This window comes from Copidosoma floridanum, unplaced genomic scaffold, assembly GCF_036245765.1.
Source record: "Copidosoma floridanum isolate Cflo_tuat_1 unplaced genomic scaffold, Cflo_Japanese_pri ptg000013l, whole genome shotgun sequence".
Classification (NCBI taxonomy): domain Eukaryota; kingdom Metazoa; phylum Arthropoda; class Insecta; order Hymenoptera; family Encyrtidae; genus Copidosoma; species Copidosoma floridanum.
Window position 1 is genome coordinate 12680656 of NW_028321890.1, and position 13001 is coordinate 12693656.

Sequence of the window (13001 nt, forward strand, 5' to 3'; positions counted from 1 at the left end):
ATAACAAAATGTTCGATCAAATAAATATTAATACGACAACTTATGATAGCATATATATCATGTTATATACCAGTGTGTCGATAAAATAGATGATAACATTTGGATAAATTTTCTATTCACATGAGCTAAATTTGAAAGTTGGAGCTAAGATTGTGTTAATAATGAATTTAAGTATAACTGACGGTTTGTGCAAAAATTCAAGTATAATATTATTGATGAAATTCTAACTGGAGAAATACTAGAAAAAAAAATATTTACTCAGAAAATACAGGTAATACTCCGTCATTACATTTCATTACGTATTAAAAAACGTAATTTTCTCTAGTTTTATCATTTTCCATCACATTTAACAAATCCCAAACACAAAGTTTCGATAAAGTAGAGGTTTGTACTTAAAAAAGCCTTTATTTTTCATGGACAATTATAAGTATCCTTACCAAGATGCAAAATTAAATAAGGAATATTTATGCCAATTGGACGTGAAAATAATTTATAAGTGGAAATCGTCTATAGAGAAAAAAATTACACGTTTTGAAAAAAGAAAAAAGTTTTTGTTAAAAATAATTGAAGTAAAAATTTTGATGCTGCGTTATGTTTTGAACTACTTATTAAATTAAATTGTTCTTCCAATTGCTTCTTTTAGCAAAAACTGTTTATTTATTTCATTACTTTGTATACATACGTATTAAAAACCAGTGAACAGTGGGTGCTCGGGTACCCAAGTAAGAAGTTACACTTCTACAAAATTATATGGCAAATAATATAATTATAAATGTAAGAATACCTCATATGAAACGATATTATGTACAAAGGTGGTGCAATTATCGTTGGAATGAGTGTACCTACGTTGGCTGGGTGTGGTTTCAATAAATATTTTAGTATTTAATGAGTTAACGATTACAAACAATATATTATGGCACAGTACAATATAAACAATGCGGAGGCTAGCGAGTACAAGACTGTGCATTATCATCGAATCTTCTGATGGTTTCAAAAAATCTACCTAAGATAACAAGAAATACCCTTAAAAAATAGTAGATCATTCAACTGTACCCTTTTTTACACGTTTAATTTAAAGAATTATCAATTTAAAATGTAACCATATATACGGAAAAATCACTTTAAATTTGATTTGTAAGATCCATATAAAGTTCCCATTTCTTGTTTGTATGAAAGATTACTATTAGATTAACCTGTTACATTTTCAAACAGATCTATAATTTTTTTTTTTTTTTTTTTAATAACACAAAAATGAAGGGATCAACTATGCGTAAAAGCGTGTATAAAAGTTCATCCTTATGAGAAAAATAATTTCCAGCGTTGCAGCATATATTTGCGCTCCTCTCACCTCTCTGAATTTTGTTCTCAATTACAAAGGAAAAATTGCGAAAGAAGAAAACGCAATAAAAATCAATTATTGTATTTATACAGTACGAAAATGTTTTTTTTTTTTATTTTATTTATGAAAGTTCTCAAAAAATATGAAAAAATTGTATAAAAAATAATTTATTTATTTGAAAAGTAACAAATTAATGATAAAAATTAATTAATGTTCAAAATTTTCGAAAAAAACATGCGCCAAAAAAACATATTTTATTAAATAACTTACTTATTTAATCTAAAATGAAAACAAATGAATGAATATACAATAAATAAAAATTTACATTGAAAATAAGTTACGAACTGCACGATAAAATGAAATAATCGATTTTGCATTGTCAAGCCCACTCGTAAGAGAGTTTTTTTTTTTTTTTTTTTTTTTTTTATTGATTATAATAAAAATATAAGTAAAATTCAAAATGTGTGATGTAGTGTGGTGTGATGATGTTGGATATTGGGTGGTGTAGGTGTAGGGGGACCGGAACTACCGGAAGTACGTCAAGAGAGGTGGGCCGAAGGGGGAGAATCAAGCAAAATCCACTTCCGTTATACACTTTTTCTCAATGTCACCAATTCGAAATGGATGATTTACTCCGTAGAGCAGAACGCACCTATAGAAGTATAACTTCAACAATCATTTAAAAACAGAAGTTTTAGATTTTTCAGTATTAAAAATATTTTCTGACGAAAATCATGTATTAATTCTTAAATAAGTTATAAAATTCTAAGTACTTGCAAATAATTTAAATGCTTCCGGGCCATGTAGGATGGATACTTTATATAGCAAATGTATGATGCGTACAATACTTTTGGTAGACGTATACTACCCAAAAAAGTACCTGGTAACACAACATTGAATAAAAAATAATTCAATCGTACGTGCTTTTGATGCTGAGATATTCAATTTGCAGTTAAAAATTTCTGTGACCATCGGGCGCGCTCGCCATGACGTGTTTCCGCTTTAGAACTTTTTTTTTAGAACAAGAAAAAAAAGCTTTATTAAGACCTTTGCATTTATTTTCCGCTTCAGTGCACGATCTTACAGATGCAGTACAGCTTGCGCATTTGCACCCATTAATAAATAGTTATTTCTTGGCGATAACAGTTACAATGAGCAATACAAACATTGTTTTCCATGAACCTGGAGCCTTTAACTTGTACCTGGGCAAGTCTAGAGTGTATGTTTAGGGTGACTTTTACAAGTCAAAAATAACAAAAGTATTGTATTCAGACTTATGTTGGTCGTATAGTACATTTTTTTTCTTAATTCATTTAAACATAAAGACAATAAAATGCATTTCATTTAAAATCTCTATGTCGCCAATTGAAAAAGTTACAGTGTTCATGGAAAGTCGTTGTTTGTTAGTAACAAAAAAAAAAGTTAAAAAATTTTGTACTTGGGTTTATTGAAAGATCAAGATCACATTTCGTTAACACATTGACAGCTAAGCACAGATTTAATTTACCAATTTTGCAATATGTCGCCATATTGTTTATGGGCAACCAGACCGTGGGCATTTTGTTAACATTACCAATACCTATCAAATATCTAAATATCCCGAAATAAAACTGATTTTATCATGTAGCATTTTAACAGAGATAAGTAGGGAGATTGCCAGTGCCTATGTTAAAGAGTGTGCCGATGTTTCGGCGCTGATTTGAGCGCCAATCCATCGTGGCCAGCAGAGGAACCGTGCACATGTTTTCTATTGGCTGGCGGCTTGTAGGCTCGGCTCGCGGGGAGAGGTAAGGGGAGATCAGTGAGGGAGACATGAGAATCCAAATGTGTGCATCGGTGATGGAGATGGAGATGGAGGACGGAGGAGAAGCTAAACCTATATGTATACAACGGGCTATATATCTATAGCTGTAGTTGTACACTGCTAATACGGAAAAGAGCTGCGCGTATTACTTTTCTCGCTTTTCCTCCCTGAAAGAAAGATAAGCTTTTTAAATGCAGTTGATCATTCGTTCAACTACAATAAACAAAACATAATTGTCACGTTATTAACAATTTTTTTTTCATTTTTTAAAAAATGACAAGCTCAACGCAATTAACATATTTTTTTGCTTTTTTCAATGAACGAGCGCCTTTATTCCAATAATCCGGTGCGCTCAATAGTTCTTCACTTTTACGATAAGTGAAATTATTGAATAATATATGAAGGCATTCACCACAACGACACACTGTACGCACAAATATTTTTTGTACTAAGTAATATTATTTACTAATATACTGAACACCTTTACCCGAACGCTCCATTGCACTGACATCTTTTTTTTTTTAATTTATATTTTTTCACCATTAATACATAACTTAACGGCAATAATACGATAAAGCTTAAATTAAATCTCAAGCTTTGAAACTTTACGATAAACATATGTAACTTTTAGTCTCAAGATATCCCGAGCGCTAATAGCTGAGAGGGCTAGAGCAGGAGGGTGGTTTTTACTTTTGCGGCTCCGGGTTCCAATCTCACTTGGAGCAAATTTTTTTTTTTTTTTTTTTTTTATTCCAACATTACTTTAAATGTTCATACCTTTTTTTTTATGATTACTTACGTATTTTAATTTATCAGTGACTAAAACGATTTTTTTTTTTTCCTATATTGGTACACGATCCAAGAAAATTTTTTTCCATTCATGGCTAAAAAAATTATTTGACGCATCAAGTAAAAACTTTTCAAGTGCAGTTGATCATTCATTCAACAAAAAAAAGAAAAGCATCATTGTCAAATTATTAAAAATTTTTTTTTCACTTTTCAAAAAATGACAAGCTCAACGCAATTAACATATTTTTTTGCTTTTTTCAATGAACGAGCGCCTTTATTCCAATAATCCGGTGCGCTCAATAGTTCTTCACTTTTACAATAAGTGAAATTATTGAATAATAAATGAAGGCATTCACCACAACGACACACTGTACGCACAAATATTTTTTGTACTAAGTAATATTATTTACTAATATACTGAACACCTTTACCCGAACGCTCCATTGCACTGACATCTTTTTTTTTTTAATTTATATTTTTTCACCATTAATACATAACTTAACGGCAATAATACGATAAAGCTTAAATTAAATCTCAAGCTTTGAAACTTTACGATAAACATATGTAACTTTTAGTCTCAAAATATCCCGAGCGCTAATAGCTGAGAGGGCTAGAGCAGGAGGGTGGTTTTTACTTTTGCGGCTCCGGGTTCCAATCTCACTTGGAGCAAATTTTTTTTTTTTTTTTTTTTTTATTCCAACATTACTTTAAATGTTCATACCTTTTTTTTTATGATTACTTACGTATTTTGTTTTATTAGTAACTAAAAACATTTTTTTCAATTACTGTTTATGAAGAAGTAATTATCAAAAAAGAAAGTCATTACAGCTTTGTTTGTGGTAATACCTGTAATAGGTTATTATGAAAAAATGCACGTTCTCTCTGTAGTTTTTCCGGGCTGGAAACCGGCACACTAAATGTGGCTACATTGCGCGCGTGTTTTTTTTTTTTTTTTTTAATTTGTTGAGTGCTTGACGAATTTATTGAAAATACTACTTCAAGACAAATTGAATAATGAAAACTAGTGATTAACTAGTTACTACAACGAATTCATAATTACTGAAAATTTTTGTAACTGTTATAAAGGTGAGTTGTTTTCCGAAAGCACTATAATTATTTCGTTAAGCGATTATTTTACGACTCGAATTGAAAAGTATAATACAATTCTCAGTGACGCATACATTATGTACATAATTATAAAAATAATAAATATCGCGTAGTAAACAATATTTTTACAGAAATTTAAATTCATGACTCCTATCACACACAGTAGCGCATCCTATCTCGTTTGCATCCCATTTAGAGCGAGAAATTATTTTAATTTATTACGGCTAATAATAATAATAATAGTAATAATAATAATAATGATAATAATAATAATGTCTAGAAAATTTTTTAGACAACACAAAAACAGTCTTTATTCTTTGGCAATGAAACAAGTAATTTTTTCTACATGACTATCTAAGACATACTAATCAATCATTTTTAATGTACAAAAAAAAAAGTTTTTAGTTTATAATTTAAAAAAAAAATTTTAAATTACTTTTTGAAATACTTTCAAGCAATTCAAGAATTCGTTAACGTCAGTACTTGTAATGCAAACTAAAATATGAAATTGAAATGATTAACTGCACTTAAAAAGCTGTTACTTAATGCGTCAAATAATTTTTTTAGCCATGAATGGAAAAAAAATTTTCTTGGATCGTATATCAATATGGGAAAAAAAATCTTTTAAGTTACTGATAAAACAAAATACGTAAGTAATCATAAAAAAAGGTATAAACATTTAAAGTAATGTTGGAATAGAAAAAAAAAAAAAAAATTTGCTCCAAGTGAGATTGGAACCCGGAGCCGCAAAAGTAAAAACCACCCTCCTGCTCTAGCCCTCTCAGCTATTAGTGCTCGGGATATCTTGAGACTAAAAGTTACATATGTTTATCGTAAAGTTTCAAAGCTTGAGATTTAATTTAAGCTTTATCGTATTATTGCCGTTAAGTTATGTATTAATGGTGAAAAAATATAAATTAAAAAAAAAAAGATGTCAGTGCAATGGAGCGTTCGGGTAAAGGTGTTCAGTATATTAGTAAATAATATTACTTAGTACAAAAAATATTTGTGCGTACAGTGTGTCGTTGTGGTGAATGCCTTCATATATTATTCAATAATTTCACTTATCGTAAAAGTGAAGAACTATTGAGCGCACCGGATTATTGGAATAAAGGCGCTCGTTCATTGAAAAAAGCAAAAAAATATGTTAATTGCGTTGAGCTTGTCATTTTTTAAAAAATGAAAAAAAAATTGTTAATAACGTGACAATTATGTTTTGTTTATTGTAGTTGAACGAATGATCAACTGCATTTAAAAAGCTTATCTTTCTTTCAGGGAGGAAAAGCGAGAAAAGTAATACGCGCAGCTCTTTTCCGTATTAGCAGTGTACAACTACAGCTATAGATATATAGCCCGTTGTATACATATAGGTTTAGCTTCTCCTCCGTCCTCCATCTCCATCTCCATCACCGATGCACACATTTGGATTCTCATGTCTCCCTCACTGATCTCCCCTTACCTCTCCCCGCGAGCCGAGCCTACAAGCCGCCAGCCAATAGAAAACATGTGCACGGTTCCTCTGCTGGCCACGATGGATTGGCGCTCAAATCAGCGCCGAAACATCGGCACACACGGAGGATTATTGTCCTAATAAAAGTCGATTCTTAAAATAGCGTCCTCGTTAATTAATGTGTTGTAACCAAAAAGTACGATGTATGACACAAACATTTCAAGTGCATGCAGCATCATAAAATTAAGGTGTATGTAAACGGTTATATTGCGTGCATACACTGCTAATCTCGATGTCACAATACATACACCAAAGTTTTCAGTGAACGCTCTTGCATTCACTGAAATTTCCAGTGTACGTTGAAGCGTTCACTGAAATTTCCAGTGTACGTTGAAGCGTTCACTGAAATTTCCAGTGTACGTTGAAGCGGTCACCCAAGTTGAGATTTTGTATCCATATACCATGATACAATGATACGTTAATAAAGTTATAAATACACGGAAAGTTTTTAGAAAGGGTTTGACTTTTCAATAAGTTGCAAGGTACAAAGTTTTAATGATGCGTTTGTGTAACCAGGAACGTTTGATACTCACAACCATATGATACGAGCCACATAACCTGTAAAGTGTCAACTTATAAATATCCTACACGGCACCTTAAGTTTCACCGAGATTTTGGATGCATCCTGCGTCGTACATCGAAGATCTCGGTGTACGCTGTGTCGTACATCGAAAATCTCGGTGTACGCTGTGTCGTACATCGAGAATTTCGATGTACGATATATTTACACGCAAAGTGACCGTGCACACGCACCTTAATTTTTTGTTATCAGTGTACCTTAAAAATAACGTGTCATACATCATACTTTATTGTTCATACATGCTTATTGACGATGCTCTTTTATTGTTCATCGAAGTTTTCAGTGCTTGCATGTGAGAACAGTGATTATTTAGGACAATAATCCTCCGTGCACTCTTTAACATAGGCACTGGCAATCTCCCTACTTATCTCTGATTTTAATACGTTTAAAATTTTGCGTATTTCATATTTAGCGCTTGATTTTTGTTGCAAAAATAATTTTTTTTTTTTTAATTTCGAAAACACCTTGATTTTGCGTAAAATTATCTGCTAAACAGTTTTTTTCACTGAAAGCTGTTGTATCTGAACTATAACGAAATAACTGAAAAAAATTGTTTTTTCAAGTTATTTTGCAATATCACAGGCAGAGCTCAACTCCTGCGTTTCAACTTTTTTTAATGGCTCACTACATGCGTTGAGATCTTTCGTTTGAGCCCACTGTTGTCACCTCCCACCCAAAGTCCGCGAACCCGAGTTTCAACCTATATGGAGCTAATCGGAGTTAGACAACGGGCAAATTCAATGTACTCTTGCAAACAAGTATTTAAAATATTTTGTACTGTACATCATTAGTATGGGAAAATTCTTTCTAAAGAAAGACATGATAAATAAAATGGAAAAAAATATATACGTTGCGCGATATTTTATTCTCAAACTTACAAATATTTTGAGGAATAATTTTTTTATAAATTTTTAATTTTATACATTTGTATATCACATTTGCATCCCCATCAGATTTACTGGAGTCTCTATGATAGCTAATAATCATCCTTACAAGATTAATTTTTAGAAATTTTTTTTGGTTGAGTTATTTTGTACACTAATAAAAATAACATTTTTCATTTGGATTTGTACTTTGAAATATGATTTCTGTATGAAATCACACTGTGTAATAATAAAACCAATTATTACAAAGATAGAATAACGCGTGTACTAGCTTGTTTGATTAGCAAACTGAGTTAAGACAGACATCACAACTTCTCGGAGAGTCTAAAAACATAAAATAAGATCAATGATGAACATTTATTGAAACACTATCTGGCTGTACTTAGAAATGTATATGTTTACCTGTGGCTTGCAATTTTCTTCCAACCAACTAAATACACAAGCAGATAATTCAGAAAAATTTGCAACTGATATATTGTCAAAAGATAAGAATAAACGGTCCATTATAGCCTGAAACTAGAATCAAGAATATTAAATTTGTATTGCTTTGTTTAAAATATTGCGTCGTATATTATATATGTAGTGGACTGCTTTTTTCCTATTTTTAACTAAGTTTAGAAAATTTTGAATTACCAGTTTTAGCTTCATTGCAATATAATGCATAACGTCAATTCAACTGTGTAAATAACTGCTACCAATTTTTGATAATAGTTAATTTTGATGAAAAGCTACACCTTATTTGATATAGTCTTTGAAATCTTATCAAGTTGACGTTACTTACCACTTGAAATTTAGTTTCGTCCGAAATACGTGTTTCTGAATGTCCAGGTTGAGTTTGGTGAGCTTTAACTATCTGTTCATAATTCGTTTTCATTATGCGTAAAGCTATAACTTCTTTACGCAAAGCATTTCTTTCCTCCTCTTCATCCTTTTTTTTCTGTAGTTGAAACTGAATGTAATCAATGGACTTTTGGAGAACAGAGGCCTTAGACAATTTATAACCAGAAGCTTCTGGCTGCTGACAGTTTGGCACAAGATCTTGAAGCGCATCATATCCTCTCTTGATGGCATCTCTACGTTTTTGTTCCGCTTGAGTGTGAGCTTCCCGACGACGCTCCTTGTAAGATAACATTGAACTTTTGTTATCACTATCTTCATCCTCTGAAAAAGAATAAATAATGATTATTATTAAACAACGGATTGTCCACATCTTGAGTAAAATATAAAATAAACTGGATGTCATAATTATCAAATATACCTACTAAGGCAAAATAGCTACTGATGAGCGATTTGTTACAAACTTACCAGTATTGTGAGCAGAGGAAGACGGAGTATTCACAGAGCCTGTGCTGTTACACCGAGAAAAATTGTTCTTGTCAATGGGACTGGAGGGTTCTAGCTTGTTATCACCATCAGAGGAGCCTGTGCCATTGTTGTTTCCTCCAGCCATGCGCATACCTGTAAACACAAGAAGCTTCGATGACTTTGGACATAAAAGGGCGTTTTGATGGGCTCTCGATGCAAAATTAACAAAGAGGCAGAAAAAATAAAAGACCCAGGGATCATAAGGGATGCAAACAGAATCACTTACGCAGTTCATACTGTTGCGATTGAGAGACGTCGTCCATCCTGGACTGTATATGTTGGCTACAGATGACACTTGGCTACACAGAACACAGCTGGACAAGTGTGAAAAATGAACGACCCTCCTGTGGCAGGAGTCCTGCTTCTACCTTCACTATCCGCACTGCACTCGAGCAAAGATTATATTGTTATCATTTTTTAAAATTATTTTTATTGTTTTATTATGTTATTGGTTTGCTCTTTTTCAACGTATACTACTGTAGATGCTATATAACATCATAACATGGTATGAATGTAGCCTAACACTAACTTGAGTTACTTAATTTTTGGAGCAATTCGTCCCAACCTAGCTGACACGTATATGTATATATGCATGAGAATTGAGAACAACATATAAATCATAACCTAACACTACATCAGGACAAACGGAAACGGTGCATTACCTACATCGTTTGTAATTGTATTGTTCTGATATCTTAACTATCGAGAGATAAAAAAAAAACACTTTTTGGTGTGTTCATTAATAAATGTAATCGAGTGTGATATTTCGAAAATATATACACAAAATTCTTCAAGTCCTTCTGCTACTCTCAGGCCAGAACTTGTAGGGCATAGTTACAACGTTATTACTTGTAAGTCCTTACAATGTTGCAAAAAGTGAAGTAGCAAAAATGGTTTTGCATGGTTAAGCAAATTTACATGAAATCTATACTTTTAGGTTTCAGGAATACTCTTTTTCTGCACAATTACCCAGTAAAGTGTACAATATTTATTAGATGAATTCGTACTTTAACCTCAACATTGCTAATAAAGAGTTGAAACTACAAAGGTGAGAAATTAACTGTAACTATTTTTTGGAGTTCTTAACTTACTTATGTCGATAGAAAAAAAAAATATATATATAAACACTGGTAGTTCTCAAATCAATCCATGAAACATACATCCTAGATATAGAAAGTCGTGATTTAAGCTGTTATTTTGTCCTGCTCAGTTGTTGCTTGAAACGTACAGCAATTAATTAGTTAATGAGTATTTATAACAAGTTTTTTTACATTTTTTTGAAATTTGTTGGTTTGTGGTTGATTTTAAATTTAACTGTCAAAAGATGATTTTTTTCCTACAATTAATTTTTATAATCAAACATTCTAACTCCTGCTTTCCCAGTATTTTTTTCTTAGCTCAAAAGTAATCTTAAAAAAGCTTCAATGAATGTCGCTGCTCAGACAATATTAAAGCATGATATTTTTTTTTCAACAGCTTATGAGGAACCTGCTAGAAATCAAAGGTCAGAAGACTTACTAAGTGTCTCATCAGCTAAGATAATTTCCAATCACATACAACAATTAATACTCAACAGTGGATTCAAGAGGCTGGTAATAGGTTCATTAATTACATTATACAGCTGAAATAAGATTTTTTATTAAATACAAGAAAAATCTTAAAACACTGCAATCAGATAAAAGTCTAAGTCATTAAAATATTTACAATTGCTTGGCTTAGAACAGAAAATGCAGGATTCTGTTTACATTGACATACGTCCACCACATCAGTGCGAAACATGCAAAAAAATTTTCACAAGTAAATATGCACTCGAGCAACACAGTACAACACATACCGGCAAACGCCCTTTTATGTGCAAAATTTGTGAAAAATCCTTTTCTCGAAAGTATAACCTTAATCAACATTTTTTAACTCATACTGGAGAACGTCCTCATAAATGTAAATATTGTGAAAAGTCTTTTACTAGAAAGGCTTACCTTGATCAACACACTCTCATGCATACGGGCGAACGACCTCACATCTGCGGGGTATGTGGAAACGCATTTGCTAACAAAAGTGCCCTTAAAAGACACAGTCTTACACATAGTGGTAAAATTTGTGATGTGAGTAACAAAAGCCTAAATATGTACCAATGAACAGCTGCGGACCAGCTGCGGACACCATCATTCAGCAGATTCTTAATTTTTTAACTGGGCTGCTATGTTTCAAAATGAAAATTATTTCATGCAATGGTCATTTAAACATTACTAAGCCTCTTATTAGTATTGAAAATTTTTGTGTGAATTGGTACATAAAAAAAAAGTTAACGTACAGTAACAAAAGTAAGTCAAATGTGTGGAAGTACTGTATGTTACACAGAAAAAATATTTTGTATTTTTGTACCTTTTTAAGTTTTTAAAAAACATGTTTTGTGGATGATAAAAATTATGTGTTGAATATGATGAAAAAAAAACTCATTAACTCTTTTTAAGAATTATGAAATCAGTGAGTAATAGTATAAGTTTATGGATGGGTAGTATTGTAGATTAGGTACACAGAATGCAAAGTATGCAAAATTGTTTGATTTTATAAAGACAAAGATGTTATATGAATAAGAATTTTTGTAATTAATATATTGAAAGAGGATATCATGGACTTGAATAAAATAACTTTTCAAATGTTGCTGTAGGTAATGCTCACAATAGGTAGATGTTAAAATGTAATTATTATTTAATGTTAACATGTACGAAATTTGGAAATATTTTGTATTTAGTAAGTGCTTTACTCGCAAATACTTTAATTTAAGAATTTTTAAGGTATTGTAGCGCTTAAATTACATTTATAAGCATGTCATGTAGCATTGACTTTATTTTTTAAGTTATAGGAATGGTTGTAAAATATTGAAAAAAGTCTTTTATACACATGATTCATTACAAATAATTCTTAAGCTTTATTATAGATGTAAGACCAAAAAAATATTTATTATTGGTTAAAAAAAATTGGACCATATGGGTAAAAATGTGACATCTATATGATTGTTAAAACAATCGATAAAATATTTTTGTTCTACGTGATATATAAATTAGTAATAAAAAATTAAAAAATACCAATTATATAAATTTACTTCCAAAAAACCTGGCATCAAATTTTTTGTGATCCTTAGTAAAAAAAAAGTTATAAAATAAATATAAATTGGTTATAGACTTGTCAGTTTAATAAATAATCATAATTTCAAGTTGGCAATGTCATAAATTATTTTCTCATATCTACATTTATTATTCATACTTATGCTCGAGCTTACATATTATATTAAATTTAATAGTCTCGAAAAATGTTTGGTTGCTCTCCACAAGCTATTGTAAGTTTAATTTCAACTTAAAAAGGAAAATCAACGGTAATACAGTTTTGTAAAGTAACAATTTTAAACAGTAAAAGTAATTATTATAAACTATTCTTAAAATTAGAGATAAATAAATTCGATTTTTATAATTAAAAACTAAGTTCAGTTTTTTCTTGATGGTAAATTTTTTAATTTAATTTATAAAGTTTAAAAGAGTACTCATTCATCAAAAAGTTTTATTTTTTTACACCCAGCTTCTCAATTATTACGGTGTACTCGGCTTCAGGCAAACATCTTTAAATCA

General features: G+C 31.0%; 1 protein-coding gene and 1 long non-coding RNA gene across 2 annotated transcripts; one reads left to right on the forward strand and one right to left on the reverse strand.

Moving 5' to 3' along the window:
* Nucleotides 1-7987: 7987 nt before the first annotated feature.
* bigmax (helix-loop-helix-leucine zipper transcription factor bigmax) lies at nt 7988-9905 on the reverse strand. The gene is made up of 5 exons (XM_023389394.2): nt 9605-9905; nt 9319-9471; nt 8795-9174; nt 8416-8529; nt 7988-8337 (listed from the first exon to the last, which is right to left on the reverse strand). Exons 1-5 carry the CDS (start codon nt 9639-9641, stop codon nt 8281-8283), a joined length of 741 nt encoding a protein of 246 aa, XP_023245162.1. The 5' UTR covers nt 9642-9905; the 3' UTR covers nt 7988-8280.
* A 124-nt stretch (nt 9906-10029) lies between these two features.
* Nucleotides 10030-11105, forward strand: LOC149374867 (uncharacterized). The gene is made up of 3 exons (XR_016292960.1): nt 10030-10229; nt 10316-10426; nt 10855-11105. It is a non-coding gene; the product is annotated as an uncharacterized LOC149374867 (long non-coding RNA).
* The last annotated feature ends 1896 nt before the right edge of the window (nt 11106-13001 follow it).